This window comes from Rhinatrema bivittatum, chromosome 8 (genome assembly GCF_901001135.1).
Source record: "Rhinatrema bivittatum chromosome 8, aRhiBiv1.1, whole genome shotgun sequence".
Taxonomy (NCBI): Eukaryota; Metazoa; Chordata; class Amphibia; order Gymnophiona; family Rhinatrematidae; genus Rhinatrema; species Rhinatrema bivittatum.
In genome coordinates, this window is record NC_042622.1 from 219682169 (window position 1) to 219702978 (window position 20810).

At 48.9% G+C, this 20810-nt stretch overlaps 1 protein-coding gene across 5 annotated transcripts in view; it reads right to left on the bottom strand.

Moving 5' to 3' along the window:
• The window catches only part of ARHGAP45 (Rho GTPase activating protein 45), a 57439-nt gene extending 42656 nt beyond the window's left edge, over positions 1-14783 (bottom strand). Inside the window, exons 1-3 of one of the 5 annotated variants that reach the window (XM_029613404.1) lie at positions 14563-14783; positions 11756-12092; positions 7093-7236 (exon numbers count right to left, since the gene is read on the bottom strand). In XM_029613404.1, the coding sequence (XP_029469264.1) occupies positions 7093-7236; positions 11756-12092; positions 14563-14652 (571 nt within the window). In that variant the 5' untranslated portion in view covers positions 14653-14783. Of the gene's footprint in view, positions 1-7092; positions 7237-11755; positions 12093-12252; positions 12268-13555; positions 13681-13722; positions 14489-14562 lie in introns of those variants that run through there. The other 4 variants (XM_029613403.1, XM_029613407.1, XM_029613408.1 and 1 more) reach the window with 4 other exon arrangements.
• Between the last annotated feature and the right edge of the window lie 6027 nt (positions 14784-20810).

Genomic DNA, 20810 nt, shown 5'->3' on the forward strand with positions numbered 1-20810 from the left:
AAACAAGAGGGCACTGACAGACATATGAAAAGAGAAAGACTTGGCGGGGCCGCGAAGACCTAACATGACCAGAGCCATGGCCCCCAGCTCGGTGACCTCCGGAGGGGACTCAATTCCTAGCTCCTCCGGAACTGCGGGGATAAGGGGTCCCAGTTCCTTTTTGCAGAACAAGTGGACCACTTAGGGCCATCATCCTCGACGATTGAGGCCGCCAACAACTAATCCTGGCTCTAATCGACTGGATCGTGGTCCACCTCATGAGAATCTGTCCCCTGCGGGTCATCCTGTGCAGAAGTCTCCTCAGAGGAATCCCTTTCTGGCTGCGAAGCCATGGATCGAAGGGGACGCTTGGACCTGGCAGATGCCTCCTTCTCCTGGAGCCTGGAACAACTGGAGACAGGTATCGAGGAACTGGACCATACGAGGACATCTGAAGACAAGACAGGAACATTTGGACATCTGAAGACGAGGACATCAGAAGACAGGAACTTCTGGACATCTGAAGACGAAGAGACGGGATCTGACGAGAGACCAGGAACAGTGGACGAAGACAAGACGAAGATCCTGGAACCACAGATGAAGACGGCAAGGGAATTCCCACAAAGACAGAGTACCTTGAAGAAGCTGGACAGAAGAGAGGTCCAGGAGCGGACTGGCTCCTTGAGAAGGTGCTGGAGGACTGGCGAAGGGCCCTTTTATACGGCAGAAGTGGAGATGCCCGGATGACATCATCAATCAGGGCCACAGGACCTCTCCCGCTGCGGGCCCTTTAAATAAGCAGGAGAGGTGCGGCCTCGTGTCTAGGAGGCAGGGCCATGGAGAGCGGCGCCCATGCCGTGAAGAGGCAGCAGGAGCGGCACCAGGCTGCAAGGCAGGTCCCAGGTCGGCGGCTCCTCTAGCCGCAGGATACTGGCTCGGAGGCGGCCTCCAGGTCGCAGGAGTGGAACAGAATGGTGGCTCCAAGCCACGTGGGCAGCAGGGCGTGCGGCAGCCCTGCCTCTCAGGAGAGGACGTCGGCAGCGGCGGCCCTGCCCGCCAAAGGAAGAGGATGACATCGGCGGCCTCCAGGCCACGTGGAAGCGTGGCAGCAGCGGCCCTGCCTGCTGCAGAAGAATGGCGTGGGCAGCCTCTGGGCCGCAGAGGCTGAACGGACGGTGGAGGTAAGAGGCTGCTCATGGCTAGGCCCACGAGCAGCTTCGCAACATTATGGAGGGGCAGGACAAAGTCAGAGGAAAAAGGGGAGGAGGAGTCTGAGTCATTCCCCCCCCCCGGGACTCCTCAGAAAATTCGACCCCCCCCCCCCAGAGGCTCCTGGCTGCGGGGATAATGGAGGAGGGGATTCCCCCACCCCTGCACAGCCTGAGCGGGAGCCGCAAAAGCAGACAAAATGGCCTCCGTTACCACGCTGAGTGGGAACTGGTCCCTTGAGGCCAGCTGAGAGGAGCGAGCTACCGGGATGAGCCTCCACGACTCCCGGCAAACCAGTGAGGTACTTCCCGCCCCCTTCCCGGTGGTGCCCTCCCCCCCCGGGGAGGCAGCGGGAACATAAGCCAGCACGCAAAAAGCGTGAACGGGACTCCCCACACGCGGTACAGGCTGTGCCACGAGCCATTGGGAAAATGGGGCTGGCCTAGGAAAGCTCAGAAGAGAACAGTGCAGCGCCGGGGGAGCAGGGAAAGAACCGGAGTGGAGGCTACCGCAGCGCCTACCTGACCTGACCGAAAGAGAGAACTTCCCCCCACCGAGCTCTGAGGTCTGCTCCGATCCGAGGTCCTGATTTGATTTTTTTTTTTTGTAAAACTTTATGAAAACACGATTCAGGCTCCAAAGCTCCCCCAGATCTGCCCCAGGGTGAATGAGCCAGGACCCCCGGTATTGCCCTGATGGCTGAGCTTACAGGGTCCCTGACCCTCTGCTCGTCTGCCTCAAAAACCAGGAGGGATGTCCCACCAGGACCTGCCAACCCCCTTGAAGGTGAAGAAAACTCTTCTAATGCTGCTTTTTCTTTTTTTCCAAACTCAGACTGCAGGATTTTGCACCTCCACCATCTGCTGGAGGCAGAGAAATATTGGGGTCTGGACTGATCTGGGTACATACAGGGAACAAAAAGATAAAAGGCCTGCAACGCAAACCCTACAAAGAAAGGCTTAACATATGCAAAATCTACTCCCTGGAGAACAGAAAGGAAAAGGGATATAACAGAAATATTCAAATATTTAGCAGCACTGAATAAATTGCAGGCAGGGGAAATTCTCCAAAGAAAAAAAAATGCACGAAGCAGGGGTCATGATATGAATTGGGAGGGATGATGGCTCAGAGGATGCCTGGCATTACCACCAGCAAAGGTGGTAAGAAACCAAACTTGTGACAGAATTTAAGCATGCTTGGGATAGGATTGCCAACTTTACAAAAAAAAAAAAAAAATGGTCGCTACAATCTATCAGCGGCCAGTCCAAGGCCCAATCACAGCATCAGAAGCAGATTTAGATTATGAAGGCACTTGTGGACAAAATCAGCTCATATTCCTCTCTCAGGTTCCATGATGGCCATGTCCTCTCCCCTCTTCCATATGAAAGGTGGGGCCTGGGAGAGAAGCACCCGCTGACTCCATCTCCAGCCCTATGCGCCTCCATATGTTAAATCTGCTACGACTGCACTTGAGCTTCAGCCTGGTCCCTGTTTCAAGAATTAAAAGTCTGCAGGGCAGTGCAGAGGATTCCATGCCAGTCTGGAGGCTAACAGTCAGCAATAAGAATGGCACTTGCACTGGCTGGTACTTTCTGGTCCTGCCAGACACTGGCCTCGCTTGAAGAAAATCTGCCAGGCTGGCAAAATACTGATTGATTGACCACCCTGGATGAGACAGATACAGAGGGCAATGGTAAGAACAGTGGTGGGGAGATGTTAAGTAAAAGAAATAGGGCCTGGGAATCGTGCAATCTGACTGCACGATGCGGCCCTCGATTGCATGATGAGGCCTTGGTAATAGTGTGATTGCACAATGAGGCTCTGATAACAGTGCAACTGCACAAACAGACCCTAGTAACAATAGAACTCATGATGAGGCCCTAGTAACAGTGCAACTGTGTGATGAAGCTTGGTAATAGCGTGACTGCACAATGAGGACCTGGTAACAGTGTGACTGTAATGAGATCCTAGTAACAGTGCAACTGTGCGATGAAGTTTGGTAATGGCGTGACTGCACAATGAGGCCCTGGTAACAGTGTGACTGTAATGAGATCCTAGTAACAGTGCAACTGTGCGATGGAGCTTGGTAATAGCGTGACTGCACAATGAGGCCCTGGTAACAGTGTGACTGTAATGAGGTCCTAGTAACAGTGCAACTGTGCGATGGAGCTTGGTAATAGCGTGACTGCACAATGAGGATCTGGTAACAGTGTGACTGTAATGAGATCCTAGTAACAGTGCAACTGTGCGATGAAGCTTGGTAATAGCGTGACTGCACAATGAGGCCCTGGTACAGTGTGACTGTAATGAGATCCTAGTAACAGTGCAACTGTGCGATGGAGCTTGGTAATAGCGTGACTGCACAATGAGGCCCTGGTAACAGTGTGACTGTAATGAGATCCTAGTAACAGTGCAACTGTGCGATGAAGTTTGGTAATAGCGTGACTGCACAATGAGGATCTGGTAACAGTGTGACTGTAATGAGATCCTAGTAACAGTGCAACTGTGCGATGGAGCTTGGTAATAGCGTGACTGCACAATGAGGACCTGGTAACAGTGTGACTGTAATGAGATCCTAGTAACAGTGCAACTGTGCGATGAAGTTTGGTAATAGCGTGACTGCACAATGAGGATCTGGTAACAGTGTGACTGAAATGAGATCCTAGTAACAGTGCAACTGTGCGATGGAGCTTGGTAATAGCGTGACTGCACAATGAGGCCCTGGTAACAGTGTGACTGTAATGAGGTCCTAGTAACAGTGCAACTGTGCGATGAAGCTTGGTAATAGCGTGACTGCACAATGAGGCCCTGGTAACAGTGTGACTGTAATGAGATCCTAGTAACAGTGCAACTGTGCGATGAAGCTTGGTAATAGCGTGACTGCACAATGAGGCCCTGGTAACAGGTGTGACTGTAATGAGGTCCTAGAAACAGTGCAATTGTGCGATGAAGCTTGGTAATAGCGTGACTGCACAATGAGGACCTGGTAACGGTGTGACTGTAATGAGATCCTAGTAACAGTGCAACTGTGCGATGAAGTTTGGTAATAGCGTGACTGCACAATGAGGACCTGGTAACAGTGTGACTGTAATGAGATCCTAGTAACAGTGCAACTGTGCGATGAAGTTTGGTAATAGCGTGACTGCACAATGAGGACCTGGTAACAGTATGACTGTAATGAGATCCTAGTAACAGTGCAACTGTGCGATGAAGTTTGGTAATAGCGTGACTGCACAATGAGGACCTGGTAACAGTATGACTGTAATGAGATCCTAGTAACAGTGCAACTGTGCGATGAAGTTCGGTAATAGCGTGACTGCACAATGAGGATCTGGTAACAGTGTGACTGTAATGAGATCCTAGTAACAGTGCAACTGTGCGATGGAGCTTGGTAATAGCGTGACTGCACAATGAGGCCCTGGTAACAGTGTGACTGTAATGAGGTCCTAGTAACAGTGCAACTGTGCGATGAAGCTTGGTAATAGCGTGACTGCACAATGAGGCCCTGGTAAGGTGACTGTATGAGGTCCTAGTAACAGTGCGAACATGTGAGATGAGGCCTTGGTAATAGCGTGACTGCACAATGAGGACCTGGTAACGGTGTGACTGTAATGAGATCCTAGTAACAGTGCAACTGTGCGATGAAGCTTGGTAATAGCGTGACTGCACAATGAGGCCCTGGTAACGGTGTGACTGTAATGAGGTCCTAGTAACAGTGCAACTGTGCGATGAAGCTTGGTAATAGCGTGACTGCACAATGAGGCCCTGGTAACGGTGTGACTGTAATGAGGTCCTAGTAACAGTGCAACTGTGAGATGAAGCTTGGTAATAGCGTGACTGCACAATGAGGACCTGGTAACGGTGTGACTGTAATGAGATCCTAGTAACAGTGCAACTGTGCGATGAAGCTTGGTAATAGCGTGACTGCACAATGAGGCCCTGGTAACGGTGTGACTGTAATGAGGTCCTAGTAACAGTGCAACTGTGAGATGAAGCTTGGTAATAGCGTGACTGCACAATGAGGCCCTGGTAACAGTGTGACTGTAATGAGGTCCTAGTAACAGTGCAACTGTGCGATGAAGCTTGGTAATAGCGTGACTGCACAATGAGGACCTGGTAACAGTGTGACTGTAATGAGATCCTAGTAACAGTGCAACTGTGCGATGAAGTTTGGTAATAGCGTGACTGCACAATGAGGATCTGGTAACAGTGTGACTGTAATGAGATCCTAGTAACAGTGCAACTGTGCGATGAAGTTTGGTAATAGCGTGACTGCACAATGAGGACCTGGTAACAGTGTGACTGTAATGAGATCCTAGTAACAGTGCAACTGTGCGATGAAGTTTGGTAATAGCGTGACTGCACAATGAGGCCCTGGTAACAGTGTGACTGTAATGAGGTCCTAGTAACAGTGAAACTGTGCGATGAAGCTTGGTAATAGCGTGACTGCACAATGAGGCCCTGGTAACAGTGTGACTGTAATGAGGTCCTAGTAACAGTGCAACTGTGAGATGAAGCTTGGTAATAGCGTGACTGCACAATGAGGACCTGGTAACGGTGTGACTGTAATGAGGTCCTAGTAACAGTGCAACTGTGCGATGAAGCTTGGTAATAGCGTGACTGCACAATGAGGCCCTGGTAACGGTGTGACTGTAATGAGGTCCTAGTAACAGTGCAACTGTGCGATGAAGCTTGGTAATAGCGTGACTGCACAATGAGGCCCTGATAACGGTGTGACTGTAATGAGGTCCTAGTAACAGTGCAACTGTGCGATGAAGTTTGGTAATAGCGTGACTGCACAATGAGGCCCTGGTAACGGTGTGACTGTAATGAGGTCCTAGTAACAGTGCAACTGTGCGATGAAGCTTGGTAATAGCGTGACTGCACAATGAGGCCCTGGTAACGGTGTGACTGTAATGAGGTCCTAGTAACAGTGCAACTGTGCGATGAAGCTTGGTAATAGCGTGACTGCACAATGAGGACCTGGTAACGGTGTGACTGTAATGAGGATCCTAGTAACAGTGCAACTGTGCGATGAAGCTTGGTAATAGCGTGACTGCACAATGAGGCCCTGGTAACGGTGTGACTGTAATGAGGTCCTAGAAACAGTGCAACTGTGCGATGAAGCTTGGTAATAGCGTGACTGCACAATGAGGCCCTGGTAACGGTGTGACTGTAATGAGGTCCTAGTAACAGTGCAACTGTGAGATGAAGCTTGGTAATAGCGTGACTGCACAATGAGGACCTGGTATGTGTGACTATACAGTGCGACCATGAGATGAGGCCTTGGTAATAGTGTGACTGCACAATGAGGCCCTGGTAAGAATGCAACTGCACAATCAGACCCTGATAACAGTGTGATTGCATGAGAAAGCCCCCTACTAATAGTTAAAATAAACAGTTATATCCTCATTTAATAAAAGTGTTTGAGGACTGCATAAAGGATAAAGAGAGATGGGAGTGAAAGAAATCTGGGTTTTGTGGTCTGAAGAAGAGTTAGTTGACTGTTAATAATTTTAAAGAGGTTTCCTGCTCTAACAACTAACCCCTAAATGAATCAGGAGAAAAAGAGGAGACTGGGAAGTGTTCTGTCTTCCTAGTGAAGTCTGATGTCATAAGAAGAGTACTGTGACGTCACAGAATGTACTCTGCAGGAAAAGACCGAGGCAAGCCTTTGTTCTGTCTTGAGGGATTAGAATGGCAGTATCACTGACAGTTTTGGTAAACTTTTGTGTTTTGCCCGAAGAAGGTTATCTGAGCAAAAAGCTACTCGAGGACAAAGAGATAAGTCCACGCATTCCAGTCTCTATGCTGACATCATTGCACCGTTGCCATGGTAGCAGTGTAACTATCCCACTTAAGAATCTCTTTTCAAGGTACGCAAAATAAAGTCTATTTGCTGACCTTTGACCTTCGAGATGAGGGTGCCAGCAGCCGTGAGGGTCTCCACGGTGTTGAGAAGGGGGTACTTGTTGATGACCTGCCTGAGGATTCGCAGCACTTCTCCCAGACATTCGTGAGCCAGCGGGCGACGGGAGTCCAGCGTTTCTGCAGCAGGACAGACACAGCAGAGATCCAAACAGGATAGAAATCCCCAAGTCCTCCTCACCCCCCCCCCCCCCCGCCATGAGGTGAATATTACCTTCCCTGGCTATGTGCACCTGACCAGCCTCTGCAGGGATAGGATTGCCAGCGCCACTCCATACAGACAGCATCACTGCCCCATGGATTTACAATGCCACCCCCTGCACGGGCAGCGGTACCGCCACAGATTCAGTGTCACCCCGTGCAGGGATAGCATTACCCCCTCGTGGCTTCACAATGTTGCCCCCCTGAATGGGCAGTATTACTCCCTCCCCCCCAGAGGATTCATGGTATCGCCCCCCTGCATGGGCAGCAGTACCCCCGGCCTCCTTCATGCAATATCACAGTGGAGTGGGGGAGTAGCCTAGTGGATAAAACAGCAGGCAAGTTATGCCGCCCTCCATTGCCTCAGCTGCAAACCTAGGGCCTGATTTACCAGGCTTTATCCCCGTAGAGAAAGGCCTTGGCAAATCAGGCCCTTAGACTGTAAGCTCTGTGGGGACAGGTAAATACCTAAAGTACCTGAATGTAATCTGCTCTGAAGTGTTTGAAAGGTGGAATATAAATCAAATACAAAAAACACAAGTGGGACACACCGTTGAGAGGATTCGAAAACAATTCATTCGAACATCTAGAAAGTTACCAGAGACTAAGTTTATCTACTTAGTCTCTAATTAATAACAACATATTAATGTCATAATAATGATATACATTATATAGGTTTAAAGACCTAGTGGTGTTTACCACACAAGAAGACCAATAGTATTATTGAAAATGTTATTCTCTGGTGTTATTTGGGGAATTGAGGGACAGATTGAGATTAGAGGTAGTATAAAGCTGAGGGCAAATATAAGACGGGGTTAAGATGGTATGATGTGGATATTGCTATTAAGATTCAACTTAATATATATAAAAAATATTTTTATTGTTGGAATGTTTTTAAAACATAAGTTAAATTGATATTAAATATATATTTTTCAATAAAGCATAATTACATTTATGAAATCACAGAATTTTGAAATTAATTATAAGAGGGATACAATAGTGCTTTTTCCCCAAACAATGTATGTTATTGGGGTTTTTTTGCGTATATTACATGGTAAGCACTATCAATAATAGACAATACGTTGCCTTATTTCTTTGATTTCAAATAAAAACCCTTCATGGCCAGTATTCCCCCCTCCCCATATGAACAATGTCACCTAACTCACACACACACACACATCCTTATAGCCTTACTCCCCATGTACAGCACCATATGGGCCCCCACACCCCACCTTGGACTATATCAAAGCCCCCACCCCCTAGACACACACACACACTTTTTCCCCCTCCCCATATCTCTGTACTGCAAAACGATCCTGTGTGTAACTCTTAGCACTGTCTCTGTTGCAGTGGTCCTGACCTGGCTGCCATTAGCAAACGTGGTTTTCCTATCTCTGCCACACCTCAGTCCTCGGTGCTTGGGGGGGGGGGGGCATCCTGGTCCAGCTGTGTGCCCCACAATCAATGCCTGACAGTCAGCACACAGGCAGGACCGGAGGAGACAGGTCAGCTCCTCCTCTGGCACTCCCCTTGGTCTTGGGGACTAGTCTGTGATGGCAGGATCATGGGGCAGAGAGCTGGCGCTCCTGCATCTTAGCATTCTTCACCCATTCAAAACCCCTAGGTACTATCTGAACACATACAGCAGGAGTCGGGAGCTTACAGAGCCACTGTTGTGAAAACGACGAGATTAAATTACATCAAGTCCACACAGGGAGCAAGAGTCCACACAAACTCCCAAACCCCCGTTCTCCTGAATGGGCTGGGCTGCTCTATGAAAGGGGTGGGTGACTGCACTTCATTTCTCAGCACAGATTCCTTACTCCAGCATTTACAGCAGAAGATCAGGGGCTGCACTGCATAGCCAGGGCTTGCTTGGTCCCTTTCTCGGTGTTGTAGATCAGTGACTTGGTTTTGCTGGTGCTGGGATGTCACATGTGTCAGCAGGAGCAATGCGTTTATGTGAACTGTGCTGCACTCCACCCTGATGAGCATGAACTGTTTCCTGTGTCTTCCCCACAATAAAAAAAGCTTCCTGCAGGTTTAGAGCAGAAGCTAAAAGCTTTACCATCTGCCATCACTCCCAGTCCTTCAGCAGCCCAGCACATGGCATGCCCTGGAGCTGCGGGCACAACTAGAAGGAGGCAGCTGCAGCCTCGTGGCCTCCAGCGATGGAAAAGTTTTTTTTGTATCAGTGCCCCAGGCGGCCACTGGTGCTACCATCCTGTAAACAGGAAGGCAGACTGATGAAAATAACTCAAGCAGGAAGCAGACCTCCCTGCTCTAAGAAGGGCTGGCTGCTGCCACCACCCTAATCAAATTCCTCAAACCCAAGGGAAACCCTTGCAGACCTCACTCTTTACGTTTAAGCCCCCTCCTCCTGCTTCCCCCACACACAGATACACACACACACACACTCACACACACACACCCCCCCCCTGAAGAGATCTCTGATGAACATGCACTGGATGATCAGCTCTCGCTTGCCTGCTGCCTGCCAAGGAGAACAGTCCCAGCTGAGACACAGTCATTAACCTGCCGGCCAATCTTGGTGGGGGGGTTTTTCCCCTAATTTTCTAAACTTTTTTTGAGGGTGAATCCTAGAACTGCACATCACACACTTGAGTGTTTTATGGGAGAAGCAATTAGAAAGATGATCCATAGGGAAACGCAGCAGAAGAGAAATAGGGGAAACAGACAGCTGGACCTATAGAGGAGTACAGTGAGAGAGATGGATCTTTAAGTGAAACGATGGGAGAGTTGATCTAGGTTGAAAGCCAAATGAAAGGCTGATAAATATAAATATATGGAAAAAAGCAGAATACCAAATGTCTATAAATAAATATACAGGGGAAAGCAATGTATGAGATTATTCTGTAGGTGGAAACCAGGTGAGAGACTGATATATCGTGGAAAGCAATGTGGGAGACTGATCTGTAGGGGAGCACAATGTGGAAAAGACTGTTCTAAAGGAGAAAGCCAGGCAAGAGACTGATCTGTAGAACAAGTCTTTACATCTGACCAGCTGACCCAGGCGATGGCATGTGAAGAGGCTTGGCTGACCCACGTGGGCACGCATGAGATAGGCACTTCCAGATTAAAGATCAGGGCACAATCGTGGGTGGTTATATCTGCAGGATACCACCTAACAACGTAAATGCAGAGCTGGTATGCCAGCAGAGAGTCTTACAACACAGACAAGCAGGCGGCTTGAAATCTCCCTCTGCCCAATAGCAGGTTAGGTCAGGGGCAATAGGATTCCACTCTGCCCCCCCACCACACACACACACACACACACACACACACACACACACACACACACACATAGTCCCAGACAGGTGAGGTCAGCAGCAAGTAAGAGCCCCTCCCCCATCCCCCCCACAGTCAGGGAGGTGAGGTCAAGGAACATTAGGATTCCTTGCCCCTCATAGTGGCAGGCAGGTGAGGTCAGAGGGCAGCAGGAGTCACCCCTTCCCCCTCACAACTGCAGACACATGAGGTCAGCCAGCAACAAGAATCCTCCCCTCCTCCACAGTAGCAGTCAGGTGAGTTCAGACAGCAGTATTACTTATTTGATTTATATTCCACCTTTCAGGCACTCTAGGTAGGATCCCCTCCTTGTCAGATAGGCGAGGTCAGCGGGGTGGTAGGATTCCACCACTCCCAGGTGACATGAAAAGGTAACCAGATTCCCCCTCTCCCCCCACAGTATAGCAGACAGGCCATGTCAAAGGGCAATAGGATTGCACCCCTCCCTTTCCTGTCAGTAGCAGACAGATGAGACCAGAGGTCAGTAGAATTCCACTCCAGGTGAGGTTAAAAGGCAGTAGGATTCATCTCTCCCCCCCAGTCAACAGGCAGGGCAGCAGAAATCTGGGGAGCAGCAGCCTAGCTGAAGATTTGCTGCCTTCCAATAAAAATAATATAAATTATACTAATAAATATTGCGTGAAACTACTTCAGTTTCATAATGGACTATAAAAGATGGAAATGTTTGCCAATTTGCTTCAGAATTTTTAAATTTTTGCCACAGGATCTATTCCTGAGCTGCAACAGAAAACTGAGGGGGGCGAGGGGGGGACTGTGCTTTACACCTTCTGCCCCCTGCTGTCCAACCTTGGGGGAAGGGGTGATAGCACCAACAGTGCCTAGCGGCATCAAAATCCTAAATCTGTCACTGACCACAATAGCAGACAGAGGATGGCAGAATTCCATCTCTTTCCCACAGCAGCAGACAGGTCAGATCAAAATAAGTACGATTCCACCCACACCCCTCCCCCCATCCTCCCTCTCCTCAAAACCATGACAGTCAGGTGAGGTCAGCAAGCAGTAGGATTTCACCTCTCCCCACAACAGCAGACAGCTCAGGATTTGGCGGGCAGTTTAATCCCTCCTTCTGGCAGCTGCTGGCAGGGCTGATATTATGCCCGTCACTCACCATCTCCCAAGACCACATCCCGGAGTTTCTCTAAACGCTCGGCGAAACGTGCCACATCCGGGAGGAGCTGCTGAATGTCCTCCACCTCAATGAAGGGCCCCTCGTTGCTCTCCATGGGGCTGGGAACCGCCGGGGGTTTGTGGCCCTTGCTGATCCAGGTGTTGGGGGAGGAAAGTGGGATGCCAGCTGCACTGGCATGGCGACTCAGGCTGGTGGGTCTCTTTAGCGTGCCTGCGAAGCTCGGGCTGGTACTGAGCTTAATGGAAGAAGCTGCTGGCTCTGTCACACTGGGGCCTGAGTGGGACACGGGCTCCAAGCCATCTTTGCGGGGCAGCTCCTGGAAAAACACGAAGCAGAAACTGAGTCGTGAGTGTGCCATCAGGAAGCAAGTCATGAGAAGGGCTTCATGCCATGCAGTTAAAGTCGGAAGGATCCAAAGTGCCGGATAATTAAAGGAAAGAAACTGGACCCATTGAAATGGGGCCATGAAGGCTCACCACGCTTGAAAGTGCCACTGCTGATTTCCCAGCTCTTGATCTAAGAATTTAAATTTGTAAAATCCTCTAGCTCAGCACAAGGGCGCCTGCTGCTGAGGTGAAGCAGGTTCCCTCAGCTCTTTGTTTTATCTTACTGATCTGTCATGCAGCTCTGGGAGAGTAGCTTGATCCACCTCTCCAGTGCTTGCTTAATACAAGTCTCCCCCTCTCCTGTTATAAGGTGAACTGCATTTCTCTATTTGTTTGAGGCCCTTAGCCTTGGTGATCTCTGGGGTGCCACTGGCTTCAGTTTAGATGCCTGTGCCTTACACTCCCCTGATTGCTGAGAAGCTATTCCTCTGCCCAGGGCAAGAGCATCAGTCTTGTAGAATTGTCCAGCAAGAGCTGCCCTATGCATTCAGCTTTTTTTTGTCCGACATCTGACTGAGCCTGGAGTCCAGGTACATCAGTGGCAGATTGGGTAGATGCATCACTGGAAATGTTATTTCCTTTTTTCATATATTCATGATGCTGGCTTTTAGAAACTTGGTGCTCCTGCCGTCTGGAACTCCTTCAGTAGGAGGCACTGTAGGGCTTGGTGAGAGACCTCCCAGCTCCTGCAGTCCCAGCCTCTCCCAGCAGGAGGTGCACTAGGGAATGATGCAGCAGTGCTGGCTGTGTGGGAGCTCACAGCTTCTGCAATCCCACCCTCTCCCAGCAGGAGGTGCTGTGGGGAACGGTGCGGGAGAGCAGGCTGTGGTGGGAGGGAGCTCACAATTCCAGCAGTCCCAGGCTCTCCCAGCAGGAGGCGCTGTAGGGGATGGTGCAAGGCGCACTGGGTGTGGTGGGAGCTCACAGCTCCTGCAGAAGAGGCTGCAGCTGCGCCAGTAGGCGGCATCTCACAGGGAGGGCAGTTTTAAGAGCCTTTCACCCGGGTAGAGCGGCCTCCCTCCTCTGCACCGCTGAAGATGGTGGCAGGTTTCCAGTGTGTACTTTCAGCTGGGTTAAACAGAGGCGGGTGCAGGAGGAAAACGACATGGGTTCATTCCGTTTCCCAAAGTACACAAACGGCAGGGGCGGTGCATGCGGGCGCCGTTTAGCGCCGAAACGTACGGCAGTTCATCGTTGCAAAGTGGCTGCAAGTACAGCGGTAAAAGTATCCCTGTGCGTAGCAATCGCGTGGGTTATGTGAAACTTGCACCCACAAAACTGGTCGGAAAGCAGCAAAAGAGGCAAATAAAAGTCACATGGCCGGGGGGGAGAGAATATTTACAGCCCGAGCACACTGCTGGTTGCCCAACACTTCCCACAAGTAAACACATACATGAGCTTTCACAACAGGATTCGTGGTCATGAGAGCAGGAGCAGGGCGGTAACGGGAACGCCAAACCGGAGCCGCGTGCGTCCCTCCGTGCCCGAGGGAGCTTCCCGCGCACCCCCTCTAACCGGGTGGCGAGCGGTGCCGCGCAGGCTCTGTCCTGGGCCACCTACCTTCAGCCACGCAGGGGGCTGCTGTAAAAGCCCTTCCAGGGTGGGGCTGCCAGATTCGCCCTTGCCCTTCTTCCTCCTCAGCCCCAAAGAGTAGGGGCTGTAGCTGCGTCTCCCAGCCGGGTGCTTACTGAGCATGGCGGGGCTAGGACAAGGCACAGACACGCGCTCGGAGAGAGGAGAGTATCTTATCTGTCTGTCTGCAACCTCCCTATGCCTCGCTCAGAGAAAAGCGAAGCCAGGAGAGAGCAGGGAGCCCAAGCTCTGACAGGTGCCTTTGAGCTCTGGAGATCTGCCCATTCCGAGCTCCCCAAAGTCGCTCTCAGGCCCACTGCTTCTGTCCTTTCTCTTGCCAGGCACCCAAAGAGCTGCAAGAAGTAACCAAAACAGCTGCCTCCTTTCCGCCCAAGAAAAAAAAAAAAGAAAGAAAGATAGAAAAGAAATTAAACTTCTGGCTTGGTTCTTTCCTCACTGTCTGCCCCCTGAAACTCCATCATTTCACATCCACGAGATCTGCATCCCAGTGCCCCAAAAGACCCACATAATCTGGAGGAGAATCACCCATCTCCCTACCCTGTTCACCTCCCACACAGCCCTTCTACACTTGAGATTGACAACAGTCCAGGACTGAACTTCCTGTATTCTCCAAGTGTTAAAATACAAACTCCTTTCTTGGTCTACTCTTGCCGCCTTTGATTTTGGTTGTTGCCCTTAAACAGGTGTCTCTCTGCTGTGGCAGCCCCCGTTGCCCTTCCTCCCTCCTGTCTGCACCCGGCTTGGCCTTGCTACAGGCAAGATTAGCAGCAGGAACACGAGTGGGGAAGAGGGCAGGGTTGAACTTACAGCTGCGCTCTGTGGTACGGGGCTTCCTGCTCTGTTTTTCTTCGATATGGACGGTGTCTTCTTCAGCTCTTTTTTCTTTCTGGAGAACATCGCTTTCAGAATTGGAAGAGTCCCTGCAGCTCCCCCTTCCCTCTCGCCCCGCTGCAGAAGTCTCAATGAGATCCCAGCTCCTTGCTGGCGGGAGCACCTCAGTGCCCCATCGGTTCTCTGGATGTGGAGGTGCTGCCCCCCTCCCCCCGTGACATGCGCCCCCCCCCCCAACCCTGCCCCCTGCTTTCTTACTCCCCGCTCGGGCTGGCTGGCCCCTTTCGCTCAGGCACATCACTTGTGCCTCTGCACTGTCAGGAGCGGAGCACGTGACACACACCCCACTTCCTGACTGGCATTCTCACACACCAGAAACCTGCAAAACAAAAAGAGAAAAAAAAAAAACCCAACATAAAATGTAATAAGAGCATTTCCTTTTGACGTGGGCCACGAATTCCAGTTTCCTCCCTGGGTAGATGAGCAGGGACTGCGTTAGACAGTGCTCAGCCTTGCCGATGAGTGCCCCCCACTGCCCGCTCCATGCCACATAGTCCAAGAACAGAAAAAGAAATAACCTCTGTATTTATGGCTTGAACCATGACAGGGCAGATCTGCAGGGTTTGCACGGCACGTAAACGTGTACACTTCTGGCCGGCCTGATGGTTCCCGGGTCAGGTCTCCCGCTCTTCTCTGGCACTGGGAGGCTGCGGAGGTGGCGCTCACAGTCGCCGCAGGAAGGCGACCGAGCCATCATGCACTGGTAACACCCAGTGGCCAGATTTAGGGCTCACGATTTCCAGCTTTCGGGATGAGCCTTAATGCCTGGCCCCGAGCGGAGAACCTTCTCTACAGTAACTAGACAAAAGTTAAGTTGGAAGGAGATGTGAAGGAGGAGAGAATCCAGGGATACCCATGCATAACACTTCTGTCCCTCGCCTGGGGCATCCTCTAATGAACATGGGAAGTTATAAGTTTTATAAATTGAATGAAAGCTCCTAGTTCCACGTTCCAGTCCTGGTTCCCGGTGAGCTTGACGCGCAAAGGAGAGAAAGAAACCGCTGGGTCTAAAAAGGTAACAAAAAAGGATCTAGCTGCCTAAGTACGAGGTTAGCAATCATATCTAGTTTGATGAACATTTTACCCTCGGGTGGGGAGAAAAGAGCCGGTGGGGGGGGGGCTGAGGTGAGTTGCAGATCTGAATTTTAGGGAAGAAGGGTGGATGGGGTGTAGTTGGTCTGGGGGAAAAGATTAAACCTGGATTGGGATTTCCCAGGGCAGAAGGGCTGTTTCATTGGTGCAGGGTTAATGGGATGAGATGATCGGAAAAGAAGGCAGGTTTGGTTTGGGTTTTTTTTTTTTTTTCCGATTATCGAGGAAATCTATTTTCAAAAACCTCGTAAGTGCCCAGCTTAGCCAGCAAGATTTTTAGCTGTCTAAAATTAGCATAGGCAGACTTTTCAGCCAGCAACCTAGCTGGTTCATTTCGGCTGAACATCTATCTGCTCAGACTTTGTGAGCCAAACTTTGGCCAACTTGGGGGGAGGTGCCCTGTCATTGGCTGAAAAGAGACCTCCATGTAAGAGCAACATTTCCATGACTTTCGGTATTGTAGAAGGGATTGCAGAGGAAGGCTTGTCTTTTTGCTGATGATACCAAAATCTGCAACAAGGTAAACAGCCAAGAAGATATGGAAAACAGGATCTAGCAAAGCTCAAGGAATGGTCTAGAACAGGGATGGCCAGCTCTGGTCTTCGAGAGCTACAGACAGGCTGGGTTTTCAAGATATCTGCAATGAATATGCATGAGATGGATTTGCATACAATGGAGGCAATGCATACAAATCTAACTCAGGCATATTCATTGCAGATATCCTGCAAACCTGGCCTGTTTGTGGCTCTGAAGGACCAGAGTTAGCCTCTGAAGGACCAGAGTTAGCCACCCCTGGTCTAGAGAATGGCAGCTAAGATTTAATGCTAAAAAATACAAATTAATGCATTTAGGATGCAAAACCTCAAGGGAGAGGTACAGTATTGGATGAGAGATTCTTCTAAGCCCAAAATAAGAGCAGGATCTGGGGGTGATTGTATCTGATGATCTTAAGGTGGATAAAGCAAAAGGCAAAAGCCAGAAAGATGCTTGGCTGCATAGGGAGAGGAGTGGTCAGCAGAAAAAGAGAGGTGATATTGCCCCTGTATAGGCCCCTGGTGAGACCTCACTGGGAATACTGTGCACAATTCTGGAGCCCGCACATTCAAAAGAATATAAACTGGAAGGCGCCGGTCCAGAGGGTGGCTGCTAAAATGGTCAGTGGTCTTCATTATAATGCATATGGGGATAGACTTAAATGTATATGTAGCAGACCCGATCTGGCCACTAGATGCCACTATCCTTTTCCTTAGAGGTAGCCATCCATACCATTCAGTCCTCACCTGGAGGTTCTGAGTGGATGACTCAGAGTTATTAAGCCCAGCTTAGAGAGAGCAGCTGCAGAGTAAAGATGGATTTTTTTTTGCACACTCTGGTAGGGCCTCCTGGCCTTGCCCTAAGGAGTTTTCTTTCAGAGGGGATCTCTCATCGTGCACTCCCTGCCAGAGGGTCCTTCTTATTTTGAGTCACAGAAAGACAGAGGGTTGAGCTTGATACCCTTTAGGGGCAAAAGAGACTCTCACTGGGGGAACCAAAGACTGTGAGCCTTCTCTAAACCCGAGGTAGGCAAGCACCAGTGATGGACCCTGCTGCGAGAGACGGTGAAGGCTAGAGGAGTCCTGTTGGTAGAACAAACTGAGTTCACCCTGCTTCTTTGGGGAACGTCATCCTCGCTGGCCGTACTCAAGGAGCAGGGGCTGAAGACTAAAGAGCCCATTCACAACCTGAATGTGGCAAGCACCTGTGACAGAGTAAACACCAGTTCCCTGTATGTACCAGGATCAGGACTGATGAAACAAGAGGGTAGGTGAACTAAGAACGCCGTGTGGGCAAATAGTGGATTAGACACCAGATGTTGTCCAAAGATTCCTTTATTTGAATGGAGACACAAGATTCATACTTTTGCCCGACTCAGGCCGAGTTTCGCCCCCACGGGGCTGCCTCAGGGGCTGTATGTAGATTTATCTAAATTCAAAATTCAATATATTCATGTATCGTGTTTCTAGTGTCTGAAAACTGCCGAAATCGCGATGGATGCTCAAGGCAAAATTTGCATCTCAAAACGCTTACACGAACGTAACTTTGATTTCAATGAATTATAAGAGTCAACAAACTCTGCTCGGTGCAGAATGCAGCAGGCTGCTGGTGCGCCATCACCCAACCCGGGGGCTGGTCCGGAGGCCTTGACCACACCCCCGGGCTGGCACCACGCCCCCGTCCCACCCCGGACACGCCCCTCCCCGCCCCTTTTACGAAGCCCCAGGACTTACGCGTGTTCCGGGGCTGTGCGCGCGCCGGTGGCCTATGCAAAATAGGCCGCCGGCGCGCAAATCCAGCCGGATTTACGCGCACAGGGCTTTTAAAATCCAGCCCTATGGGAAATGTAAGTAGAGAAACAAATTTAAACAAGTAAAGTCATTGAGCTTTGCAAGGGAATCAAGAGCAAAATCCATTTTATTGAAGTAGCCACTTTTCCCATTGTATCCTGTTTTCCAGATGTTTTTCCTCAGCTACATAGATTAGGTGCAAATCTGAGTACGTGGACTTGCTTGTAAGTATAAAATCTGAAATAAGTCTTATTTCATTCGTAGAGCTACAGAACTAGATTTTCATGATTCCCCAGAAAGTTCTTCCAAAGCAGATTCTTCAGCAAAGCTTCCGAAGGGAAAACTAAGCGAGGTAATTCTTATGTATGTATGCAGCCTGCCTATAAGCCAAAATTTGGAATCTACTTTGCATTTCATGTTAAACTGTATAAGAATGTAGTATAACTTCAAGGATATATAATGTGCAGTATATGAGGGTTTATGATCAGGATATATTTAAAAATGGAATTGCTCAGTCTGAGGCCAACTTTCAGTCTTCAGCAGTGCATACAGGCCTGATTTTCAAAGGGAAATACACAGCAGAGCTTTCTTTTGAAAATCTCTGGCATACTGGGGTATGTGAGACTAGGAAACTTATAATTAAATCCCTGCACTTGCTTTCTCTGGCCCCCCCCCCCCCCCCCAGCGTCTCCTGTTTTCTCCATAGGGGCAGCCATGCACTTTTACCTTCAGAAGTTTGGGGGCAATTTTCAAAAGGGCCTTCTCTGCAGGAAAACACACGTTTGCTTATAGAGAATCCCTTTGAAAACTGCCCCATAATGCAAGGAAAATGTGGTTTTCATTTTGCCTCTTATGGTTTAATTGGCTTATATTTGCATAATTAATGGGAAAAAAAATCTAACTTTTGTATACTGTATTACATTTCTATATTGAAAAATAATCAATGGCATTTAAATGCTTGAAATGTATTACTTGTACTTCACTTTAGCTATCTCTAAAATCTGAGTCATAAAATACACCTCAAACTATGTTTATCTTATATATAGACTACAGAGAAAATTTCAGATGTAATTGCAAATTCCATAGAACTTCCTCCTAATGTAGAAAAGATTGAAGAGCTCATTGCTGCCTCACAGATCTGGATTTCAGAATCAGAGCACATGCTTAAGGATGTTAAATTGAAAGGATGCACAGAAGCTCCAGGAGAAGAATTTTTAAAGGTAAAGCATTAATTCAACCCATTCCTTTGTCTTGTCAGGTAAATCACAGGGATCTATTTAAAGAAGTGACTCTCCACTTTGCCCTTGTCTTTAAAACACGAGATAGACATGGGGATAGGGATAGGAACTGTCCAAAAAGGTAATTTTTTTGTGGGCTTGACATGACTTCCCTGTGTGTGGCTGGCAGTTTGTGAACTGAAGAGTGGCTAAAAAGCACAGTTTTGGAGAAAAGCTCCCTTTCTCAAAACCTTCATGGTCTGGTTTCATTCCATCCCCAAACAATGGAGAGAATCCAAAATCCAAGTTGAGCACAAAGCTGTCAAAAGTGATTAGCCTCAGGTTTGGACTGAAATCCTATGAGAATAGTTCTTAGAGCATTTCCTTGGGTGGAGACGCAGTATGTCACTCTGTCTGCAGACATAGGCCTTGACCATGTGAAGGATGTTGGACCTTATGGTCTCACCAAGCCATATAATTCTTTGTACTGTTGCATAGAGGAGAAGGAGTGATGGTGGACTGAAGAAGGGCAGGCTGGACCGCTGTAAGGGATAGGGAAACTTAGCAAGAAACTGTTTAAAGAAATTCCGCTTCATTACGTAGTTGGTGTTTTTCAATCATGGTCCATAGCATATAAATTTTAATAAATTCAATTTGTTGTCTGAGGGGGGTAGTTCCACTGATAGATATTAAGGCAGCTGTCAAAAATGCAGAAATTCTGCCGCCAGAAGAAAGCCAGTCTTTCACCCGGAATCGATGCTCTGGTCCGGAGCTGAACATCAGAAGTAGTCCTGTATTCATTTCCTCCATGGCCTATGGAGTGCTTCACAGGATCTCAAAACTTCCAGATCTGATAATTCTAGTAGCTCCTGAATTGGCCACGACATCTTTTGGTAGACAGATCTTATACAGTTGGTGAATGGAAATCCTTTGAAGCTTCCATCACACAGGAAGTTGCTTCACAGAGTCCGGTTTGGCACAAGGATCCGGATCTATTTCATCTTTCGACTTGGCCTTTGAAAGGTCGCAATTGGTGAAGAAAGGCTATTCTCAAACTATAGTGGCAACTGTTTAAAGGCTAGAAAGTTTTGTACTTCATTAGACTGTGTGGATTGGAGTGTGTTTGAGGGTTGTGCACTGGAAAGCAGTGGATTCCTGATAAAGATTTGGTGCCAATGATTCTAGGATTATTACAGGATGGTTTTCCAAGGGTTTGGACTTCAGTTCCCTGAAGGTGCAGTTTGCAACTCTTGCATGCTACAAGGGATATACATTGGGCACACCCTTGACTTCTCTTCCAGATTTATCTTGGTTTTTTGAGGGGCATGTAGCACATTAGGGCAACTATTTTGTTCTACTGCTTATTGTTCAGCCCAAAGAGGTTCAAAGTTAAAAGCATTTTCTGATAGAGAACTCCTTTTTATTGATTATGAAAGATATGGTCCAGATTTGTGTAGTTCTTTTCTGCAGAGGTTGATCTTGAATTTCTACATGAATCAGACAACTTATTTACAAATGTGCAGCAAATATT